At 43.3% G+C, this 23,272-nt stretch overlaps 2 protein-coding genes across 6 annotated transcripts; both read left to right on the forward strand.

The window, feature by feature from the left end:
* The first annotated feature begins 476 nt into the window (after positions 1 to 476).
* Positions 477 to 12,999, forward strand: MFN2 (mitofusin 2). 3 transcript variants are annotated; one of them, XM_040586205.1, is made up of 19 exons: positions 477 to 579; positions 875 to 1,025; positions 1,272 to 1,450; positions 2,124 to 2,259; positions 2,582 to 2,744; positions 3,288 to 3,412; positions 3,731 to 3,839; positions 3,934 to 4,041; positions 4,440 to 4,593; positions 4,833 to 4,900; positions 5,069 to 5,190; positions 5,516 to 5,642; positions 6,278 to 6,382; positions 6,915 to 7,017; positions 7,678 to 7,898; positions 8,035 to 8,184; positions 8,599 to 8,795; positions 9,175 to 9,309; positions 9,945 to 12,999. In XM_040586205.1, exons 3-19 carry the CDS (start codon positions 1,276 to 1,278, stop codon positions 10,012 to 10,014), a joined length of 2,268 nt encoding a protein of 755 aa, XP_040442139.1. In that variant the 5' UTR covers positions 477 to 579; positions 875 to 1,025; positions 1,272 to 1,275; the 3' UTR covers positions 10,015 to 12,999. The 3 variants fall into 3 exon arrangements, 2 of the variants coding, with proteins under 2 accessions (XP_040442139.1, XP_040442140.1); XR_005826805.1 differs by lacking the exon at positions 477 to 579 and having other exon boundaries at positions 767 to 1,025; positions 9,945 to 10,080; positions 12,922 to 12,999; XM_040586206.1 differs by lacking the exons at positions 477 to 579; positions 875 to 1,025 and having other exon boundaries at positions 1,253 to 1,450.
* On the forward strand, positions 12,957 to 21,290 carry LOC121084576 (migration and invasion inhibitory protein). Of its 3 annotated transcripts, none has more exons than XM_040586209.1 (10): positions 12,957 to 13,042; positions 15,081 to 15,268; positions 15,798 to 16,286; positions 16,923 to 17,025; positions 17,487 to 17,598; positions 17,806 to 17,870; positions 18,310 to 18,439; positions 18,810 to 18,906; positions 19,772 to 19,879; positions 20,183 to 21,290. In XM_040586209.1, the coding sequence occupies exons 2-10, from the start codon at positions 15,098 to 15,100 to the stop codon at positions 20,375 to 20,377; spliced, it is 1,470 nt and encodes a 489-aa protein (XP_040442143.1). In that variant the 5' UTR covers positions 12,957 to 13,042; positions 15,081 to 15,097; the 3' UTR covers positions 20,378 to 21,290. The 3 variants fall into 3 exon arrangements, with proteins under 3 accessions (XP_040442143.1, XP_040442142.1, XP_040442144.1); XM_040586208.1 differs by lacking the exon at positions 12,957 to 13,042 and adding an exon at positions 13,213 to 13,549 and having other exon boundaries at positions 15,097 to 15,268; XM_040586210.1 differs by lacking the exon at positions 12,957 to 13,042 and adding an exon at positions 13,442 to 13,549.
* The last annotated feature ends 1,982 nt before the right edge of the window (positions 21,291 to 23,272 follow it).

The following is a 23,272-nucleotide window of genomic DNA, read 5'->3' on the forward strand; positions in this document are numbered from 1 at the left end:
TGTCTCAGCTTCTGCTGTCTAACGGTCAGGGGGAGAGGCCCTTCGCGTGGGACGGTGGCCATGGGGGCAGCACAGCTGTGGGCATCTGCAGAGAACCGCGTAGGCCTGGGCGGCCCGCGGGGGGCGGCAGGCCCGGCCCCTCCCGCGCTCTGCGGGCCCGTTTCAAGGCTGCGCCCCACGCGTGCCCGGGGGGAAGAAATCCAGGCGGGCGCGATCAGTGTGAAATGTAAACCGATAATAAACCTCGTTAGGTGAAACCCAGACCTGTCTGTTACCAGAGGAAGGGGCTGGGTAGGCTGATCGTTGAAACGTGGCAAAGATGTATGTGTGTGTTTCAGCAGTGTTTTTTCACTTCTTCTGCTGTGGCTTCCCCCTGCGCGGTACGGTGACGGGAGGGGAGGGTGCCGGGCCGGGCGGGGCCGAGCTGCGTGGCCGCTGCCGCGGGGGCGCCTGCGCTCCCGCTTCCGTGGTGCGGCGGGCGGGGCCCGCGCGGCGCGGCGCGATGACACGGCCGCCCTGCGCCTGGCGGCGGGCGGTGCCGCGGGGTGACATGGCGGCCTGGCAGGAGCGGCGGTGAAGGTGAGCAGCGGGGCGGCGCCTGGGGAGCGGGGAGGCGGGAGCGGTGCCGGGCCGGGCTCGCCGGGGGTCGCCTCACGGGTGGCGGGGGCCGGGGCGGGGGGCCGCGCTGTGGGGGGGGAAGGGGGCGCTTCCCGCCCTTCGGCCCGCCCGCTCGCTCGCTCGCTCGCTCGCCTCACCTCGCCTCTGAGGGAAAGGCAGCGGCGGCCGCGTCCCCCGCGCACGGGGATGGCGGGGGAGCCGAGCCTGGGTGAGCAGGAAGCTCCGCGCCCCTCATCCCCGGGTCCCTCTGCCGCAGGGACGGGGACGGGCTGGATTCGGCGTCGCTGAGAGAGCTGCGGGACGGCGTGTGGCCAGGGCGAGGGGCAAGGCAGGAAAACTGCCGTCGTCCACGTTCAGGGACGCCCGCTGACCATGCCCGACGTGTGACAACGTAACTCATCCTCAAAGTAAGCAGAGGAAGGGCAGCAGTGATTGCTGGGGGTCTCTGTGTTGGAACGGAGAAGAAAATAAGATATTTTTTTAAATTTATGGTAAATGAGTAATTTCCAACTGTAGAAAGTGGAACAGTATCTTTGTGAAGGAAAGGAGGCTGTTTTTAAAACAGGTATTTACATATTTTTTGGTAGGATTCTTAATTGGGTAGCTGTTGGCACTTGATGAGCCACCTTTATTTACTGGATTTTCCCCTGTAGCGCGATGTCCCTGTTGTTTACTCGTTCCAAGTCAATAGTTGCAGTGAAGAAGGATAAAAGACACATGGCTGAGGTAAATGCTTCTCCACTTAAACATTTTGTCACTGCAAAGAAGAAAATCAATGGTATCTTTGAACAGTTGGCTGCATACATCAATGAGAGCTCCTCATTCCTGGAAGGTAAGCTGAGTTCTTGAACTATGAGCGTGTAACAGTGCTTCACCCGCATACAGTTCCCCCAAATGTACACCAAAACCCCCTCATTCAGTTCAGTAGCACTGCTAGACCTGTGCTTATTGATACATGCATGTCTGTTTATATATTAATATTTATAAGAACATAAAATTATTTTATTGAATTTGGGTGGAGTTCAGGATTCATAGTTTAAAGCTGACAAGTTCACCCATGTTAGGAAACTGAGCTATCCTTGGTTTTTATGTTGTTTGGGAGTTTTTTAATAAACCGTACAAGACTTTTTAGGCTTTTTGCCTATAATTCTTTACATGGCATTGCTAGTGACACATAGCAGAGGCCAATAAATGGCTTTAACAGCTTAAGACACAGACAGAAGATTATTTTTTTAAGGCTGTTAGAGTGTCTGTAGTGTTGGCTGTGTTCTGTTTAAGGCAATCCTAAGGATGAGAACGGTTATTAGATACACAAAACAGACCAGCTGATAAAAGCTGATGCAAAATTACCTCAGGGTATAGTTGCATATGTCAAGATCACCCACACAGGCTTTGGGACACAGATAAACATCTAGTTACGTGTATGACATCATGAAGAGATGTTTCACCCAGTACTGCAAAGGATGACTTCTGGAATTGAGAAGCATGATGTATTTTGATTTTAGAAACACACAAGAATATAGAGCTTGATCCTGTCACCACAGAAGAGCAGGTACTGGAAGTCAAAGGCTACCTGTCAAAAGTCAGTGGCATTAGTGAAGTGCTGGCAAGACGACACATGAAAGTTGCTTTTTTTGGAAGGTGAGTCACGTGGTTATGTTGCCTACGCTCCCCAGTCAGTAAAGCAACTGGCAGCTTCAGGATTGTAGCCAGTAAAAAATATTTATGGAAACACTAGTGCTCCAGCTTTTGCTTGTAATGTTGTGTCGCTGGTACTGGTCGTCTTGTAAATTGGAAGCAAATATTGTAGCACATAATTCTTAGAAAACAGAAAAGTCTTTTTGTAAGTTGCGTATGGCACCGAAATCGTTAATGCTTCTGATACTGCTTGGGTTTAGAGAACTTGCTTTCTGTAATATCAAAAGAAGCAGCCTAGCTATACCATTCTTCAATTTGACTTCAGGACAAGCAATGGGAAAAGCACTGTGATAAATGCCATGCTGTGGGACAAAGTCCTTCCCTCAGGAATTGGACACACCACTAATTGTTTCCTGCGTGTAGAAGGGACAGATGGACATGAAGCTTTCCTGCTTACTGAAGGCTCAGAGGAAAAGAAGAGTGTTAAGGTATGATTTCCTTAACCTTAAGGTAAAGGAGGAGAGCTCTTCAGAAGTACCGGAAAAGGGAAGGAATAAGAAAATGAAAACACTCTCAATAAATGGCACAGTTAAGGATTGTAGTCTAATATTAAAGGAGTAGAGATGAAGAACAGCTTTTTGTTAGATACAGGAAGGGAGGAGTGGAGCAAGGTAACAGAATGGAACTTGTTCATTTTGTGAAAAAGGTGATACATTGTATTTATTTGTTAGCTATAGCAGGAAGCCAAAACAATGACTCAGGAGGTTCTGGGCTCTGTGTGACTGACAAAACGCACAGACTTGCTGATAATTCCTCAATAGGCTTTGTTGACAGGAAAATCTCTCATGAACTGAACTCAGTTGCCTTTTGACTAGGAGACTCAAGCAAGTTTTATGTGGAAAATCTCCCAGGGAGAAAGTGATTTGGAGTTGGGTTTTGTCTTAAATTGTGAACAGCCCTGAAGCAGAGATAATTGTGTTAATGGGTCTTAGCATAAAGGAAATGTTATAAATTATCCATCTTTTTAATAGACAGTAAACCAGCTGGCTCATGCCCTTCATCAAGATGAACTTCTGAATGCTGGCAGCCTAGTCAGTGTAATGTGGCCCAATTCCAAATGTCCTCTCTTAAAGGATGACCTGGTGCTGATGGACAGGTGAGAAATATCTTTCTTTCCTTTCCTGCTTATCATAGATTAATAACAGAAATGTCTTCAAATACAAATTTAACAAGCATCAAGGAAATCAATCCTGTTCTAATCTGTGACAGTGACTAAAGTCCTTTGCTGTAGTTAGCAGTCAGTTTCTCTTGATTACTTCCTTTTAGTCTGTACTCTGTATCACCTCAGGACAGTGTAGCTCAGACATGGGAAATTAATGCCCTGGAAAGCTAAAACACATCTCTTACTAACTTTTTTAATTCTGTTTTTGCTGTTTCCACAGCGTAGTAATGTCTCGTCTCTTTTTATTGCTAGCCCTGGAATTGATGTAACCACAGAGCTGGACAGTTGGATTGACAAATTCTGTCTAGATGCTGACGTATTTGTCCTGGTGGCAAATTCTGAATCAACATTGATGCAAACTGTATGTTCAAGTCCACTTGTTCAGTGAATTTGGCTAGAAGTGTAAAAAAAAAAAAAGACATTAATCCTAAGAGGTTTTGTTCCGTTTTATTTAGGAGAAACAGTTCTTTCACAAGGTGAATGAACGTTTGTCTCGACCCAATATATTTATTTTAAATAACCGCTGGGATGCATCTGCCTCTGAACCAGAATACATGGAAGAGGTTTGTGATGTGTTTAAATACCTTCTCTTTGCATGGATATTATCGAGTTGATTTTGACTCTGGTCCTTGCGGGTAGAATCGTAAAGTGTTGTATGTGATTGTTTTACAGTTGGGTTTTTATTACCGTAGTGTAGAGACTGGAAGGAGCATAGACTAGTGATTAGGACATGACTCTTGAAATGTCTGAGCTGGAAATCAAGGTGTTTCACGGGGGCCTTTTGAAGTTAGATCAATTAGATAACCTCTGGAAGATTCCATAAAAAAGTAGTTTTTGTCTTACTCTTTTGTATTGGTAGCATAGACCAGCAGAGGGCATGTGGGTGCCTGGCCTAACCTCTAAGAGATGAAGCATAAAGTGGATTTAACCGCATGTGGGATTTATCCTGTTTATCCCTCAGGTGCGTCGACAGCACATGGAGCGGTGCACCAGTTTCCTGGTAGATGAGCTGGGTGTGGTGGATCGAGCCCAGGCAGGGGATCGAATTTTCTTTGTGTCAGCAAAAGAAGTGCTGAATGCCAGGATTCAGAGGGCTCAAGGGATGCCAGAAGGAGGTGAGGAAAGCTAACATCAACTTTCAGTTTTCTTAAGGGAAGAAAACGGAGAATATCTTATTCCAAAATATGGATAAAATTGGAGTGGTGGGTCAGATTAATAATAGAACAGTCAGAAACCAAGAGATGACTTAGCAGCACTCTTGCATTGGCTTCAAGGTAAAGCAGGAGCATTTCCTGATGTCCAGCATCTGGTTGCTTTCTCAAAACTTAGTCGTTTTATACTTGCCTCCCCTCAGGTGGAGCGTTGGCAGATGGTTTTCAAGTAAGAATGTTTGAGTTTCAGAACTTTGAGAGAAGATTTGAGGTGAGCACTGTGTATATTAACCTTCTGCTTAGATTTTAGTTCTGAGAGGCTGGGAACTAGAGTTTATAAACATGAGTGGGACTGCATTTTGGAAATGGTTTATATGGGAGGAAGTTGTGTTAGCATGCTTCTGCCTGCTGCTAATCTTGGGTTGCCTTTTGTATACAGGAATGTATCTCACAGTCAGCAGTAAAAACAAAATTTGAGCAGCATACAGTGAGAGCAAAGCAGATTGCAGAAGATGTTCGTCTCATCATGGATTCTGTGCATATTGCTGCTCAGGAACAGCGGTGAGAACTAGTGCTTGGTGCTTGCGTAACTGAAGTTTGTATTCTGGGAGAAGTTTAAGAGGATATAAGCGTTTAAAATGCAAAGCAGAATACAGCATGTTTGGGAGCAGGAAGGACATGTACCAGTAGCCTTGTTCAGTGAATTGTGAAAGTACTGGTAAAAGAACCTTTTTTGTCCTGTGCCGTGTGTATGTAATGTATTGTAGACATTGACACATGTTGTTCTTGGGCAGGAGAATCCGTCTTATTTCTTGAATTCAAGTGATACTTGTAGGTCAAAAATGCATTTATCTGTTTCTTTGATGGATGATTTTTTTTTCGCTAGAGTTTACTGTCTGGAAATGCGAGAGGAACGACAGGAGCGTTTAGGATTTATTGACAAACAGCTGGAGCTCCTTACTCAAGACTACAAGCGGAAAATAAAACAGATCACAGAAGAAGTGGAGAGGCAGGTAAGGAGGAGTGGCTACACATTGTCTGAAACAGCTGTCAGCATGGAGGGGAAAAATGCAAAGTGCTGACAAAGCTTTGAAGAAGTATTTTTGGTTGTGTTTTTTTTCCCCCCTCTTCTCCCTTGACATAATAAAATGAAAAGTAGAATACTTGCGGAAGCTCATCTCATATAAGATGCTTTAAATAAATGATGAGACTTCGATTAATGTTTGACTTATTATTGCTACTATATTTCAGTCTTCAATGCTTCCTAAAATGTTTCAGATAAATTTCATTATTATTTCAATCTAAAATAATGTCAGTCTTCTTACTATCAATAATAACATGCCATTTTTACTGTTATGGATATACAGAAAAGGCCTATTCATTTTTCTTAAGTCTTATATTGCCTCATTGTGTTTCTGTCTGAATTGTTATATAGGGCACAGATTTACATACTTCTCAGCCATCATCTTTGTTTGCAAGTCACCAATATTGCATTTTGCAGTTGGCGCATAATGGCCGCATGGTGCCACACAGTCCTGATGCCTAGAGTTCAGCAGTGCTTACTAAGAAATGCATGTCTTCAGCAGGGGTTTTCTGTCTGTCCCTGAGACAGAATATGTAGAAACTCTGTCCTGTGCTGTTTATCTAGGTGTCAAATGCAATGGCAGAAGAAATCAGACGGCTTTCAGTGTTGGTAGATGAATACCAAGCAGACTTCCATCCATCTCAAGTTGTTCTTAAAGTTTACAAGAGTGTAAGTGATGTTTGCTTCCTACAGGTTGCTTAAGCAATTTAAAGAGACCTTTTTTCGCTCTGAGTCAGTATTTATGCCAGCTAATTGAGATGCTTAACATTCTTCCAACTAGGATATGAGCTAAGCTTTTCGTATCTTGAAAATCTTTTGTTAGAATGTGTATTGTGTAAAAAGCAAACATCTTGAAAACAAAACAAAACAAAAACCCTCAAGAAAACAGAGTAAGGAAGAGATTTATTTTTGTTTTAATAATATCAGTGATAAATTGATACATATATGATATATCACATTGTATAGATCAAACAGAACTTTTCCTAGACGACAGAGTACATGTGAGATTCTTTGATTTGCTTTTTCCTCTCCTTCACTGAAGAATTGGCAGGGGGAAATGAAATTAGTGTTAGAACAGTGGGCAGACAGAATGCGTGCTCCTGTTCTGGGAGGGTTTTTTTAACTGGCAAGCTCTAGCATCTGCAGCCTGCATCTTACCTGTGTTTGCTTTAAGCTTAATAACCCGTTCTCTGTTTGTCAGGAGCTGCATAAACACATTGAGGAGGGCCTGGGCCGTAACATGTCAGATCGTTGCTCCAATGCAATCACAGCTTCCCTGCAGACAATGCAGCAAGAAATGATAGGTCAGTTCAGCAGGCAGTATTTCCCTTTCTCTTTCCTTTTAACTGAAATGCAAAATAACTAGGTAGATGTTCTGGCTTTCTCTTTAATCTTATGGCTGATGTGCAGTTGGCATCTTAGTTTCCATCTTGATTAGACTAATTACTCCTGTTTTTTCCACACTGTGTCTGAACTTTTACAGTGATTTGCTAATTAATACTCAGTCAACTTAATCCTCATGACAGAGAAGAACTGTGACTTTGGAAACTTGAGACATTCTCGGACCAAGAACCTAATGAAATGTGAATGACTTGTAACTAGGTGCCTGTCTGAATCTAAGTTTTAATTGTAGTATGGTGCCTGAACACTTTTAGAACTAGCCTTCACATTTTGTTTTACCAAGCTATTGCTAAATTGTATACGTTACCAGCTACCTGTAAGGATTTAGTAGGGTTCATGGAAAGATTTTATTCAGGGTTCTGAAGAACTAAGAATTGAGTAGTAATTTGTGATGTGTCTCTCATTTTGCAACATACTTGGCTTTAGCACTTTTAAGGTAGCAAGAAAATAAACTATGGAGGATGGAACAACCCATAACCACCCTGATTACAGAATACAAGTCCAGTTAATCCTTGTGAACCCAACAGCCATTTTTAAAATGTTTTTATTTTCTGTCTCTGCAGATGGTTTAAAACCCCTTCTCCCAGTCTCTTTGCGGGGCCAGATAGACATGTTAATTCCCCGACAGTGCTTCACGCTCAGCTATGATCTGAACTGTGACAAGCTTTGCGCTGACTTCCAAGAGGACATAGAGTTCCATTTCTCTCTTGGATGGACGATGCTGGTGAACAGGTTTTTGGGACCAAAGAATGGTCGTCGGGCCTTGATGGGCTATAACGACCAGGTAGGATACCTCACCGAGCGGTTGGGATAGGTGGGATATTGAGTGGCTGCTGAAATATTTTTGGCGGAAAGAGCAGTGGCTTGCCTTCTCTTATTCTGTACTTTGTTTTTTCTTTTGTCACTGCTTTTCTAATTAGGTTCAACGCCCTTTAACACCAGCAAATCCCAGTTTGCCTCCTTTGCCTCAGGGCTCTATGACCCAGGAGGAACTCATGGTGTCGATGGTAACTGGCCTGGCCTCATTAACTTCCCGAACTTCCATGGGGATCATCGTGGTTGGTGGTGTGGTATGTTGACAATCTGAGCAGCATTTATATAAATAAAGTTGGAACACTGACTTGACTGGGGGTGGATGATTTCTCACAGGGGAGATGATTGCTTAAAGGTGTCTTTTACTTTGGAAACAGGGATTCTGTGAACCAGACAAAGTTTGTTTCCACTTGCAGGTGTAATTTAAATGTGCTGTAAAGGTTAACCCATACAGAACCCCAATAGTTTAGGTTAGGTGTTTTTATTTTATAGGCTGGAAATAGTAGTAAGCTGTCTGACCAATGAAACCACTTGCAAGTCAAGGTTATCTTTCTGGCTCATTTTCATGTGCCTAGAATATAAGCACAATGCTCGGTGCAACGTTGTTAGGAGTTAGCATCATTCCTGGACAATGATTGTGTCATTTTTTTTTTCTCTTGTGCTTTTTTTAGGTCTGGAAGGCTGTGGGCTGGAGACTGATTGCTCTCTCTTTTGGCCTTTATGGGCTCCTTTATGTGTATGAACGCCTCACCTGGACCACGAAAGCGAAAGAGAGAGCTTTCAAACGGCAGTTTGTAGAGTATGCTGGTGAGAAATTGCAGCTCATCGTCAGTTACACAGGTTCTAATTGCAGCCACCAAGTCCAACAGTGAGTTGCCTATATTCAGCTAAAACCTTATCTAAATTCTATTGTGAGTTTTTTTATTTAAATTATATTTCTTGTTAAAACAAGGTAAGTTTGCATATTGAATTCCAGATTTAAAAAGGTGTAATGATACAAATGTTTTAAAAGAATATTATGTTTTTCTGAATCATGGATGTAGTATTTGGGTGCTGTTAAGGTTTAGTCTTAATGTACTTAAGTCTTTCAAATCAAGTTGCTCTGATGCTCTGACATATTCTTGTGCAGAAGTGGAAGGACAAACGTCTGAGACAGTATCATCGTCACTATACGTCAAAGGGATTTATTCCTTGAATTTGCTGCTTGATCTTACTTTTTGTCTTATCCGACTATTCTTGTTTCATAGAGAGCTTGCTGGAACATTCGCTCATTTGTGTCAGCAAGTGGATGTTACACGGGAGAATCTTGAGCAGGAAGTTTCTGCCTTGAATAAAAAAATCGAAGTTCTGGATTCACTGCAGAGCAAAGCAAAATTGCTCAGGTGAGCTTTTATTATCCCGTATACTCAGACAATTGTTTTTCATGTGATTGCCCCAAGATTTTCAGATTAGAGTGTGTCTTTGCAGTTCTCCTTCCGTTGTAGTGTTTGGGGTGCAGACACCAGCGTCTTTCCTTAACAAGTCATGTTCCCTTTTACTATGTACTTTCCCATGTACTGTTGATAGTCATTTAAATCTCCTCTCTCACAAAACACTTCTTCCTTCTTGTTTTTGGTTTGTTCAGAATTACAGTTCCTTTCCATTTATCAAAACATACAGTCCTCTACTACAAACTCCTTCAAGCTACTATAAAATTATGCTAAGTCTCACCTTCACCCTTGTACCTGTTTTCTGATGTTTTTCTTCACCCTGCGAAGGCTGTCGGGAAGAATTTTTCAAACATTCCTTATCTACACAATAAAATCAATATGAAGTTGCGACCAAGATCTTGGTTTGAACCTCAAGGTCTAGGGACTGTTAGCAGGCAAGCGTTCCTGACCTGAGGGTCAGCATTCTGGAATGGACCTCTGGCACTCCTCTCTGTGCCTTACTCTTCACTTGTTTTGGTCAGGCTTCTTTCAGATTGGCTTGAGAAGAGCTACTTTACTCACCTAATGGCAGCTTTCTGTCCTTGCAGGAATAAAGCAGGATGGCTTGACAGTGAGCTCAACATGTTCACACATCAGTACCTGCAGCAAAGCAGATAGTGTGAGAAGAAGAGAAAACCAACACTGTTTCCCTTCAGTGCTCTCTTAATTACTGCAGAGAACATGGTGGGTGATGGAATTCCCTAAAGGGAATGAGATGAGCAAAAGCCTATTGCTGTGTTTCCAGTTGCTGTGTGAACAATAGGGTTCTGCTTCCCCGTTTTGTGTCCCACCTCTAAACACTAATTTGTTTATAACTCTTCTTTTTCCTTCTTGTGAGACCAGGCTACTTCAGAAGGAATGTGTGCTTCATACATTTACAGGGACTTCTTAAAGCAAAATCAAGTATAGTAACAAATTTAAATCAAACAAACATCAGGTTTAAAGTTATTCTGACACCTCTTTATGGAGTCATTACTTTTAGTACATGAAGATAGAACTTCTGACTTCCAAGCCCCAAGTTTATGTATGTGTGACAAACAGCTGTTTGTCTGAACACAGATCCTGTGCACACAGACGTAATGGTTTCACAATGCATTTGTAGCTCGGGCAGGCCTGTTTCCTAGGTTAATGTTCTGTTATTGTAGAACGTGACAGAATCACCGTGCCCCTTCATAGAAAGGTTTATTACTGTCAGTATGTTTAAACTGATGAAGAAAACCCAGTTCTCTTCCAGAGCAAGAGAGACTTAAGAGGTTGCTTTGGTAAGCTTATTGTCTTTGGAGTTAGTTTCTTCATCTTAAGAGCTTTTCAGTAATGCAGTCAGGCCCATTTCATGTCATGGACAAATAGCTTGCAGAGACTAGCTCCTGTGAAAGCAGGTACTACTGATAATTTGGCAGCTTATTGAGGAAGAAAAATAGGAAAGAAAAGCCATTTGGCAGAATGTGATGAACTGCCTTATGAGATAAGTAGATGAATGTGGGTTTTTTTGTAGAAATGCACGGCTGTGTTTTTGGAAGCAGGCCTTTGGAATTCCATTCCCACTATTTGGCCACAGCAACAGCATGCAGATTACAAGCTGTAAGAGGTTTTTCTTCATGTAGAGTTCCCAAAGGACGTTACAGTCCATGTGGTAATATCATTTGATGTTGCTTCTCTTCTGTTAAAAGTACAAGAGTGAGCTGGCAAGTGCAGCTCCTCTGGGGCACTGGGGAGACCTGTCCCTTGTATTTCATGCCAGGGCAAGAATGGGTTAAGGCAACATTTTTTTTAAAGTTCTTTATTTGCAGTTAGATGAAATTAAGCATTGAGTTTTGCCCTGAAGCAATTTTGAATTTGAATTACAAGATTTGGGAATTGTAAGGACTTGAGTCTCTTACTGTTGGAGTTGACAGAGGAGAAATTTTCACTGATTTCAGCAGCACCAGGATTAGGTTCCGATGTTGTAAAGTTTCTTTTCCACTTGGTGGGTCAGTATTTTTCCCTGTGTTAGCTATAATCTTTCTGTTCCCCACAAAACGTCTGAGGAATCCAGAATCAGATCTTGTAGTTCTGAGGTTAGTGACAACCCTAAATCTGTTCAGCACCAAACTGTAGAGAATATGGGCTATCTTTGAGCAGGTCCCAGCTGAATTCAGAACCACTAAGCAATGGGGGTTTTTCTTACTGACAGTGGGACTTTTCACTGGAAATTGGTATCAGCTGGCCGTAGGATTTCTTGTTCATACTCAGGTGTGAATATGTGTGCCTGTGACAAGTCCCCTGGTCTGTGTGTCATGAAAGTTCCAGAAAGAAGCAGCTGCATGATACTTGAGGGAGTAGAAATAGTGAGATGTCGGTATGTTAGGCTGTTCTGAGATTTGCAGTGATACTTGAAGTATCTCGATTATGGCGGAGCTGGCAGTGAGACTCTTGTTATGTCCCTGGAATGCAGGAAGCAAACAAAACTGTCACTTGTAGTAGATAGCTTTGATTCCAACCCAAACTGAAAAGCCATTTTCATCAGAAACCCTCACTGGCCTTGGTTGGTTTCCTCAGGCAACCACCAGGACATAAATATGGCTTGGACCAGATATGAGAGGGAGTAAGAAAGAAACTTGAGTCCTTGCCTCTGGAAAGGTGTTCTCTAAACTTGTGGTGAAGTGTACCGGAGTAAGTGAATCATCCACTGTTACTCTGCTGTAGGTATTATGTGAATAAATTCAGATCTTGAGTCTCTCAAGTTACCACATAGACATTTATAATAGGCTATACACTGTGCTATTGACTTAAAACGTTAAGCACACCCCTAATACACCAGGAAATTGTCAATTCCAGGTAGAGGGAGCTGGTGATATATTACTGCTCAGCAGCTCTAGGCAGCCTGAATTGCTGACCTTGCTTTTGAAGGCATGGTGTTTGCAGGTCTTCAGCAGGCCTTTGGGGGAAATCTGATAAATGAGCTAATCTTTAAGCCAGTATCTGATCTGTAAAGGGAAGAGAGATTGATGGGTTCTTAGAATCAGGTGTCTTGCCCATGTGTGTGTTTCTGATGCTGCTGAGATACTGGTGATGTAGGCATTCTCGGCATTCTCGCGGTAGTGCTGAAACCTAACCTATAGAATGGGGGAAAAAACGCTTGAATTTTTTTAAGAAGCAAAACTGCTAACATGGGAGGGAAGTTTTTTTTAAGTACGTGTGCAACCCTTGTCCCTAGAAGCCTGAGTGATCGAGAATTGAACTTAAAACAGAAGGGCCTATGAGCTGGATTCCTCTCGAATGAAACAGAGCTGTTCTTTAATTGAGAGTGGTGGAGGAATGAACACTTACCAGCAAGGAGGCTGCTCTCTTCTGATTTTTGTAAAGAATGATAAACTAATCCTTAGAACAGGTAATTCCAAAAACAGCCTTCCTTAGCCTCTTATTGAAGAAAGTCAGCTAAATGCACTTTATCTTACTGCTGCTACTTATTTTTCTTATTGTGTTATGTTGATGGAGCTCTTTGAAATACTCTTACCAGTGAGTTTTCTCTCTGCTGCATTTAAGGTGATAAATTTGCATGAATTATTCCTGTATCAATGCTGTAAACAATGGAAACCAAAATAAAAATGAATTGGAAAAGCATTTCTCCTGATGTGTTCTGCATTTTGATACAAAGCCTTCAAGTGTAAGTATAATACATTGAGATGATGATATGCTGCTGTGTTGTAGGAAAGTGCATGTTTGACATTAGTGGCCTTTTATCTGTGTTCTTCGAAAATTAACAGGCAGCCAGTGATGCCGAATAACCTGCTGGAAAGGTTGAGGATTCCTTCTGAAGTGACGCTGGAAATGCCGGTGTGGCGTTAGCGGTGGCTGGAGAGCATGGTGCCAGTACCGGCCAGCAGGCAGGCGTTAGTGGGCTGCAGTGGCGGTGGGGAGCTCCCGCGGGGTGTGACCCTGTGGTTAGAAGCGCAAAGGGCCGGTTTCCAGCGATAACCTTTCCGAAAGGGCTCCTTCCCGCACCCTGCCCCGGCCGCGGCGGCTGCCGGGCCCTGCGCATGCCCCGGGAGCGGCGGGGCGGGGCGGCCGGGCGGGGCGGCCCTGGGGAGCCCCGGTGGCGGCTGGAGCGAGGCGGGGATCCCCCGGCGGCTCGGGCCGGCGCAGGCGGGCTGGGGACGCGCAGGCGGCGGGGGTGAGCTGCATCGGCGGGGCTGGCGGGTCGCACGCCGTGCCCGGGGGAGCGTTACCCGCTCTGCCGGAACGGCCGCTGGGGGAGGGAGGGGGGGCGGCCCGTGCCCGGCCCTCTGCCCCGCCCCCTGCCCCGCCCCGGGCGTGGGGGCCGAGCCCGTGGGTCTGGCAGGCACAGCCCCGGCGGGCGCCGCGGGGCTTTGGGCAGCTTCCTTGCAGAGGTGCGGTAGAGTCCTTGGCTCCCGAGACAACCGTTATTTATTTTTAACTGTGAGAAGCTAAGCTCCTTTTCGCAAAGGTTTCAAACTAAAGCAGTTTCGTAAGCTCCAGGCCCTGGGGCTGAGCATGAAGGATTAACAGCTTCTTGTAGATTATGCTGAGAGTGGGTCTCATCTGGTAAAACCCTTCCAGAAAGTCCCTTGACTAATATTTTCGGAGTATTTGCTTTCCGATGAGCAATGATGAGACGATGTTGATAGCTTTGTCCTGTGAATGCTGTGAGAACTTCTGTTTTGCTCAAATGATCTCAAATTTAGTGCCTCAAGACTGGTATTTTTTGTTTATGTCCAGTAGTGCACTTTGCTTATTTTGTGTAACAAAAAGATGTGTTGTAGTTTTTTGATTGTTAGCACAGCTCTTCATTTCTACCAGTGCCGTTGTACAGCATATGCATTTGATAGCTCATGTCCAGTTGTCAGGGTAGCAGACACAAAAACAAATCAGATGAGCTTTGGAGAAGGGTTTAGGGATCCTTTGCAACAAAAGGTCCTAGGGAAGCATGTAGCTTTCTTGAGCACATGATTGCTCACTCTAGCCACAAGCAGTGTGGGGGTTTGGGTTTAGGGTTTTGTTTTATTTTATTTAAAAAACACTTTCTGCAAATGTAGAGGAGCTTGTGATGATGTGAACAGTGAGACAGCCTTACAGTCAAACTAAGCTTCATTTATTTATTAACAACCCCCCACCCACCCCCAATAAAAGGGCTGTGACCCTTAGCGATTAATGTGTGGGATTGGAATTGTCTGACCCCTAGTCCTGATTCATAATTCAGCCTTTTGTAGTTCTTCCTGCCTGGGTAACACAGAGGACAGTTTTGATTCAGTATTTTTTTGGATGTAGTACATACATTTGTATTTATTATTCATATTTTGAACTTACAGGCATCCTGGTATTATCACAGTATAAATTGTGATGCTTAAAAAGAACATTAGAGTAGAATTACATGAGGTTGTCCTAAAGATCAGCCTCTGAATCAAAAGTCTCTTATTTGGCTTTTTGCTGTGACTTTTTTCATGTTTACCGTTTCCTCTGTAAGAGTGTCTTGTCTCTATTCAGTCAGCTACCGCTTTCTGGGTGCGAAGTATTTGACAGTACATCTGAGGGGAGAGAAGTATGCAGTGGTGCTAGTTCTTAGTGTGAAGAGTTTTGAGACTGGACGATTTCTCAGGAGCAACGATCAGTACTTCCCAACATTTGTGAAAAGTCCCCTGAGAGTGGTTTTTCCTGAGTCTGCTTCTTTGCCTCCGGCTTTACAGGAAAATGTTTTCACAGAATGGAGTTAGAGCACCTGAAGAGGCTGCGTCAGGCCAACCAGGACCTTCTACAAAGGCTCAGAACGAAGCAGGAAGAGATCAGAAAAAGACTTGCCGGCAAGCCACTGTTTCCAGCATCTCTGCATAATAGAACAACTACTGATAGATCTGTCCCCCTGCCCAGGAGAGGGGTATGTGTTGTGTCTGTGCTGGGAGGCAAATGGGCCATGTGTGACAGTCAGCAGCTCTTTGTATGGAGTGGTGTCGTAAAGGAGACGCACAGGGACATGGTAGAAAGTAGAATGTGGAATCGGTTAGAAGGGCAGCTAGACTTTGTTTATGGTTCATTCTGTAGTCTCCAATACGTTCTCCTTGCAAAAGGTTCACAGATCAGTTCCTGCCTAAGAAATGTCCTATCCTAAAATAGGAGTGGGCATTGTGGAACATAATCCTTTTATTCTAAGCACAAAGGCTAAAAGTTTAACAATTTCTCAGACTGGCAAAAACTGCATGTAGCTGAAAGTGGATCCATTTTTTGTCTTCTCCAAACACTTAATAATGTCTCATGAATAATATAAGGATTGATTTTTCCCCACAGGAATTTAAAGGGGTGAGCATACTAGAATGAGAGATTGGTTTTCTCTTACTGAGTGATGTCCTAATGAAAGGTATTTGTAATCTGGATGATGCCATGTGGTATGAGAGTCTCTGTCCTTACAGAAGGGGAATCAGGTTGATGCTGTGACTTCTACAGCTGACCCTGCAGTGTTGGTATCTGTGGAACCTGGAGCTTATGCAGCCCGAGCAGCCCTCTGTTCATCTCTTAAACACAGCAGCAATGAAAGAATGGTACAGCGACAACAAGCAAAGACAGAGGAAGCAGTAGGTTTGGATTCCAGCTTCCCTGGGAAAAAGAATGTTATGCCAGAGTCTGCAATCATTACGTGTGGCAGAGAAACCTCTAGAGTGGATAGGGATGGCCCTGCTCGAGGAAGTCAGGAGAAAGAGTCCTTCCTTCTGGGACATGGAGAGAACAGAAAACAGTCCACTCTGCTGCATGGTTCCCAAGAGAAAAAACAGCTTAAGGGTCATCCGGACCCATCACTGAGCAGAACACAAAGTGAAGAGACCAGCAAGCAGCATGTGGTCATTAGAGAGCCCATAATTTGTAAATCAATCTTGCTGACATCTCAGTCCAAAGGGTTGAAGGTAAATGCTGAAACCAATGCTTTGCTTATTTTCGTAAGTCAATAGGAGGATGGGGAGGAAGGGTCAGGAGAACATTACTTGCCCTGTTCCCACTGTGTAAATTGGAAGTTGGGTCAGAACTGTTCCTGGCCTTAGCAGCCAGGGGCTGTTGGCAGTCTGTTCAGGCCCTGCTTTCCTTAGCCCTTGAACCAAAGACCAGAAAACTGTAGCACTTCACTGTCACTCTTTGTCATTTGTATATGTGGTTCACGTGCTCAGGAAGAACAGCCTGGTGCAGTGCTGCTGCTGTATAGCTTGCTTCCGTAAGCGTGAAGGGCAGGCTGTTGCTGTGATCGTCCTCCAGGGCAGCACAAGTGGCCTGATGTTTGGGGATGTGTGGTGCAGGGTGGTCAGCATTCTGTTCAAAGCCATGAGAAGTACTGACTTGGCCTGGGGAAGTCCCCTGCCTCCTCTTTCTGTTTTATGAATTGGGAGGACAAAGGGCTAGCGAGTAAATACTGGTAGAGGCATAGACAGCATCCAGCCTCAAAGCCAGCCAGCTCCCCCATTTGAACAGTTGCCAGTTGTCTCCTAAGCTGTACCTTTGAGTGTCCTGCTAGATGCATAAGAAGTCTTTTTGAATTGTTTTCTTCCCAGAAGGAAGCTGGTCATGTGGCTTTTCAGTCTGACCCTGAAGAATATACCATACCTGTGAGCAGTTGGTCTGTGCATCCTTTCCTGGGCTATGACTGGATTGCAGGTGAATCCTAAACCTAAAGCAAAGCTGTCAGCATGATCTAGTAATATAAAGAGTTGAAACACAGCTTACAACCCCTTTAAGTTGACAGAACTGCAGTCTTAGAGTTCACGTAGCAGGTCTCAGCAAAGGAGCTGCAGTTTTGTCAGAAGCTGCTCCCTGTCTAGGCCGGAGGTGACCCGTGCTTCCCTGGGAGGGTGAAGTGGCAGTGGTATAGGGATCCAGGCAGCAAACGCCAACGCTGAGTGGGGTCAGAGGGTGTACCAGGTAACCAAAGCGAATGAATGCAATAAGGGGCCCAAACCATGCAGTACAGCACTGGCTTGACATGATGGCACACTCCTCGTTATCCATTTTGGTGCTTCAGACCTTCGGTAGCCTTGACTGTTTTGTGTGAGGCTTGTTTCTGAGCTTTCCCAAATCTGGTAAATCCTTAAACTTTTCTCTTTCCTTGGTGTTCTCAGGGCTCCTAGATAACAACTCTTCAGTAGCAGAAAAATCGGACCAGTACTTTGCTGAGCTGCATGAGTTCCGACAGGCCAACCAAGCTGCATGTATTCATGAGCAGCACCTGGAGTAAGTGGGTGTGGTGGAAGGTCTGAAGCAGCAACGTATCCCTTAAGAGTAGTGAGAAGTATAGTCTGACTGCAGTGGGAAATTACAAGGGTGGCTCTGTAGGTCTGTCTTTACCTCCCAGTCAGGAATGTATGCTTGGAAAAGGTGGGGATGTTCAGAGGGCCTGCCCCCTCTGTCGCTAACTGATCTGTTTGTGTGTTTCTTTAGGCCCAAGGCTCTGGATTGCATAGTTCCTGAACAAGAACCAGATTTGATAACCAGTTCTCATAAGTGTAAGATGAGATTTCTTCATAATTCAGTTCTGTGAACAAGCAACAGAGCAGTCTTTGCCTGTCGTTCTGAGAGCGCCCCACATCATACAAGACAGGGAAGAATGTGTTATTTTTAGCTGCAGCTTCTAAACCAGATTCAGCTTCCTACTCCAAAAATACTTGAGTCTTCTAGGGATCCTCTCAATCAGTGTCATCTTATTTTCTCAGGGTTTCTTATAGTTAGCTAATGTTCTCTTTTTTTCAGTTGAGGAGGTTGAAGTTTTGGTTTTGCTTTTTAGGAACTTATTTGGGGACAGAAAGTGTAAAAGATATTTCAGGAAAAGCAGCTCTTTCTGTAGAATGCATATGTGGCACTGCAGTAGAACACAGCTTTGTGCACTGCATTGAGGAACCTTCTGAAAAACAAGAAATACCATGGTGGTTTTTTACTCTGTGGCAGGTGTTTACTGTTACCAATTAAACCAGCGCCTCTTCACTGTCCCTGTGGATTCAGAATCTGCTTGTCCCATGTGTAAGATCCCACGTACTCACCAGCCCCCAGAGACACTGGAAGAGCCAGCCTATGTCAGGTAAAGAATTATTGCTTTGTAATATGCAGAACTTGAGGAAACAATAAGGAAGAAAAAGCTGATCTTGTGAGGGAGAAAACAGCATCAAAATAGCTTGTAAAAGGTTGTTTTTCTCAAGGCAGAGGTGTATCTCTTGCTTAAAAACTCCCTATTGATCTTTGCCGTAAGCAGAAACGGTTCTGAAGTCAGTGAGAAATGCGTGGTTTAGCTGAATTTGGTTCAGAATCTGAATGTACATGTTAAGTGTTAAGTGTCTAGTGCCCTAACCCAAAACTGGTTTGCTTGGTTCACTTTGGGATTAGACCCTTGGATTCTGAGTGGGAAGGGCATGCAAATTTCCTCTGCCTTGTCAAACCTTGTGTTGTTGCAGGATCAGCATTCCCAGGTCTACCCTTATGCCTGCCTACAAATACAAAGCCCATCGCAGGAAGAGCTTTGAACCGACAGATAACCTAGCATTACCTTCAGTAAGTTGCTGTTTTCTTGCTGATACTGATGACACAGCCCAGGCTAGGTGTTTTTTTACAGCACAAGGAGAGAGAATATGGGACTCATCCCCCTGGCAGGGTTTCCACTAAAATTTCTGATCTGCGTCACTGAGTTAGCAAGAAAAAACATTGGTTTGTGCTTCTGAGCTCATACCTGGCATGATGTATATGACATATCCCCAAATGCTTTACACTGAGGAAAAAACCAAAAAGTACCATACGGAGCTGTATGCTTCTGGGGCATGATTCAGCTGACTTATTTCAGACATTGACCTTTCAACAGGATGAACGAAGAACGTCTGTGTTTCTTTCCACAGATGTTAGGGAGTCTAAAAGACAGGCTTCTGTGAAGTAGTCACAGCATATACAGGCCAGGCAAAATCAGTAGCGGCAAGGATGGGTTTAAGACTGATTTTGTGGAGTTGGTCCTGTATTGCAGCCACTAGGCAATCCTGCAGGCAGTATTACTAATGAGACCTAGCCCTGTCCTAGGGATTTCCAGAGAAGAGGTAGGAAGAAGCCTGGTTATGAGGTTGGGAAATGCATGGGTCGGTTGACACAGGTTCAGAGAGGTTGGGTGCTTGAGTTCATAAACCAAGAGATCGGTATAGAAATAATAAGCTAGTGGAAGGTGGAAGAGGAGACAGCTATGCAGTTTTGCTTCATCAGAGACTTCTTCTCTTTCCTGTTAGTGACATAAAACTCCTCAAAAATTAATTAATTATTTACTTGCTAAAATTTTCTAAAATATTTCTAAAAACTTTCTGTGCAGAAGTTATTATTTAAAGCTAACAGGCCACAAGGGTAAAGCACTCCATTGCAGCATTCCTGTCTGTTTCCACAGCATTGCCTGGCTGGTTGGGAAAATATCATCCCCTCCAGCAATCCTGTGCTCAGCAGTTTGGATCTGCGAGCTTCACTGGAAGAGAAGCCTTCTCACCATCCTCGCCTGGTAAGAATAGCCTGTTAAAAGAGTCCCTGGAGATGCTGTGAATTGCACAGACAGATATTGCTATCCTGTCTCTATTAAAGCTATAATCATTGATGACTGAGCATATGAAAATGCCTGGAAGATTATCTCCTTAGCCCGCAAGGAAACGTTTTCATTCTGCTGTGTAAACTAGTGCACACAGACACAAAAAAGCAAATGGAGCTGGATAACAGGCAAAAGCCTGTTTAGCTCACTGGTCTTCATCAAAATGGGAAAAGTCACTTTGGCGTGCTTTCGTTAATATCCTCTTAATTTGGATTCCAGAACTCAGTGTCCAGAGTGTCAGAAGGAACCAGAACTGACCAACTTTTGAACCTGACCCACCTGACACGCTTCAGATTTAGCAGTGCTTCTCGTCAGAGGGAGCAAAACAAACCTGGACGCTACAGAGCAGCTCCATTAAATCTGACTGCCTCAACTCTGTGCACCACCGACTTGATTGCCCCGGGGAAGGGATGAGTGCAAGGTGTGGAAACAACTCTATTTTAATAAAAATAAATCTTTGAATGGATTTTTCCTGATTTTTGGAGTTGTGGGTACATGAGCACCCAATACACATATATGAGAGTTTGTACATTTAACTGTTTTTTCAGTTTTCATTTTTTGCTTTCTGCATCTACTTCTAAGCAGATATGTGAGCTTTCCCATAGGGCTGGATAAAGTGATGTGTGCAGGATGACTAACTAGTACTGTTACCACTAGGACAGCCACAGCAACAGAGTTCATCTGCCACCTCAACTAAATAAACCAGAAGTGTAATGTGAACTCCGAATGCCTGGGTGAGGAATTGGCCTATGAATGGCCTGATTCGGTAGAACGCATACAAATATGTTCATTTCCAAATGTTTGAAACATGACACGCAATTTGCTAGTGCCTTAAACTTGAGTTACTCAATAATTTAGTTACAGCAAAAATAATCCGGTTTATTTTCAATGCAATGTCTGTAGCTATAAAGGTGCATTACATCAGAGAACTGTGAATGTGAAAAAGTATGTTAATGGTAAAATGGGATTTTATTCGTCAGAAAACTAGATAGTGCCTGAAAATGTTTGCAAATTAAGCTTGCCTCTGCTTTTGCAAGTTTTTTAGAGGTAAACAAAAAAAAACTTTTTCAGTTTTAAGTTGTACCAAAAGAAAATACATAGTGTGATTTGTTTGAATTTTAGAGACTGATCTTACTTTCCTTGGCTAAAAAACCCAATAAAACTGATGTTTTGTTTTGCCTTGGATAAGCCTGAAACAGAAATTCCTGCTTAAAATTTATTCCTTGGAGCTAACTTGACAGAAGGAACTGGGCTCATACCAATGATATTTTCAGCTTCTTGGCATTCACTGTTATTTATATATCAAATACATTATTCATACATTTGATTGAATAGGCTTTTTTTTTAAGCAAGGAAAGGAATGTTCCAAGTTTATGAAATCTCAATGTAAGACTTGGCTTGGAAAGTGAAAAGCCTGACTGATCAGTTAAGCTTTGAGTTGTGCATGTGTAGGGTAAAGTGAATGGAATTGGTCACATTATTTCCATTACTGAAAACACTAAAATTAATAAATCCAGTAAATATAAAATACTAGCTGCCAAATGTTATACTAAATAGGGCAAATTTGAGTTTTTTACTACCTTGCCTAAAAGCCCCAAACATTAGAAGTCATAAACCTCTTCTTAATTTATCCTGGAATAAATTACAGCAAGCCACTCATAAATAGAGAAAAATAAAGCACTATGAGATTAAATAGCTTATGTGAGATCTGTCTGGTGAATGCAGGATGGAACCGATGTTGAATTCAAAATGTCTCTTGATAGCTAGGAATACATTCAGTCTTTTACACTTGTGAAAGTACTGAAAGTGTGATTATGACTCTCTTCCTCCACTAGAAACAGGTGAAAGAAGTCAGAGACACTGCACCTGCTTACCCAAGTTAACCTCGGTTTGTTTCTTTGTATGTTGGTTCTGGCCTGTTTGATCCTGCCCTCATTTGCCCACATTAAGAGAACTGATTTCAATTTCTTTGTTAAAATATTGGCACCTTAGTTCACTTTATTTTCTGAACTAGTATAGGGAATTGTTTCCTTTGCTTTTTGCTTATTACTCTTTCAGAGCAGAAAGTCTGATTTGCTTGTTAACCTAGAGAATGACCTGACGGTTCTGTGTTGCTTTTATAGTTATGTCTCCATATCAGTGCAGAATAAGCTTGTATCATGATCCTTTTTACATAGGAAATCCGAACAGTGTACTCAGGTTTTCCAGCAGAGCTTAAGCAGGCTGTATGTGTTGAAATTTCTACTCTGAGTACTGCCTAGGTCAGTTTGTAGTTAATAATATATAGAAACAGATTTTCCTGCTGGCCGATTTGGTCTTCTCTTTCCATTCGTAATTGAAATTACCAAAGATTTTGCAATTAGAGCTTCATTAATACTGTTGATACCTGGTCCAGGGTTTGATCTAGAACCCTTTGTCTCTAGCTGCACTGTTTCTCTGGAAGAGAGACAGGAGGTCTGAAAATGAGTAAGCGTATTTTTTTAATTAGGACACCTAGTCATGGATGTGCATGGAGGCCTCATCTTTTAGTAAGAAGGTGATTCATGTATAGTCAAGCTTTTGATCGTAAGCTTACTTCAAGGTAGTTACCAAAGAGATGCTTGCTCTAATTTCACATGACCTGCAGCTGAGGTAAATGTGTGTACCCCTTTCATCTGTTTTCTCACAGTCACTCTGCTGAGGTCTGTAAGGCTACATGCTGAGCAATGTGGCTGCTGATTGTACTCAAGAACAGCAGTAATGCAAGGAATAACAACAGAAAAGTGATTTCTAGAAACTGAGGTCATGCTTTATGAGAACCGGATTTTTTAATTTGTGGTACTGAATATGAGACAGAATCTGAATGCAAAAGATGAGCAAAGGAAATTTTAGCCAGCCTAGAGTAACAGTAAGTAACAGGCCTGCACAAGATGCCTTTGCACCATGTGCTGTGCGTAGTAATTTGGGTGTGGGTACATGGATAAATTACAGTAATAACAAGGTTTTGCACGTTGGCTTTGAACTACAGTAAGTGTTACACAGTCCAAGATAATGCACCCTTTCATGTAGGAGCGTGACTTGAGACGTCACTGGGGGGTATGCTGTAAAGGAATACATCTTATTTACTGCTTGAAAAAACACTTTTCACCCAGTGCTAAAGCAGCTTCTGCACTTGGATGTGGACTCGGCAGCCACCTGAGCTGTGGTGGAGTCAGTGCTGGAATCTGCACCTCAGAGGAGTGCAGAGGGTAGGGGTAGTGTGGGGGATGTTGGGACTCTGGGTTAGGAAAATGGGGGAATGTTTTGAGGCAGGGGGTTTCTGGAGAGGAG

Source organism: Falco naumanni, chromosome 3, assembly GCF_017639655.2.
Source record: "Falco naumanni isolate bFalNau1 chromosome 3, bFalNau1.pat, whole genome shotgun sequence".
Classification (NCBI taxonomy): Eukaryota; Metazoa; Chordata; class Aves; order Falconiformes; family Falconidae; genus Falco; species Falco naumanni.

What these genes read in the sequence shown, in the direction of transcription:
- MFN2 (XM_040586205.1), top strand. Translation starts at nt 1,276, where the DNA reads ATGTCCCTGTTGTTTACTCGTTCCAAGTCAATAGTTGCAGTGAAGAAG. An exon ending in AATCAACATTGATGCAAACT is followed by an intron (nt 3,840 to 3,933) that starts GTATGTTCAAGT and finishes CGTTTTATTTAG; the next exon opens with GAGAAACAGTTCTTTCACAA. An exon ending in ACTTTGAGAGAAGATTTGAG is followed by an intron (nt 4,901 to 5,068) that starts GTGAGCACTGTG and finishes TTTTGTATACAG; the next exon opens with GAATGTATCTCACAGTCAGC.
- LOC121084576 (XM_040586208.1), top strand. Translation starts at nt 13,416, where the DNA reads ATGCCCCGGGAGCGGCGGGGCGGGGCGGCCGGGCGGGGCGGCCCTGGG. An exon ending in GGGACGCGCAGGCGGCGGGG is followed by an intron (nt 13,550 to 15,096) that starts GTGAGCTGCATC and finishes ATGTTTTCACAG; the next exon opens with AATGGAGTTAGAGCACCTGA. An exon ending in ATTCATGAGCAGCACCTGGA is followed by an intron (nt 17,599 to 17,805) that starts GTAAGTGGGTGT and finishes GTGTTTCTTTAG; the next exon opens with GCCCAAGGCTCTGGATTGCA.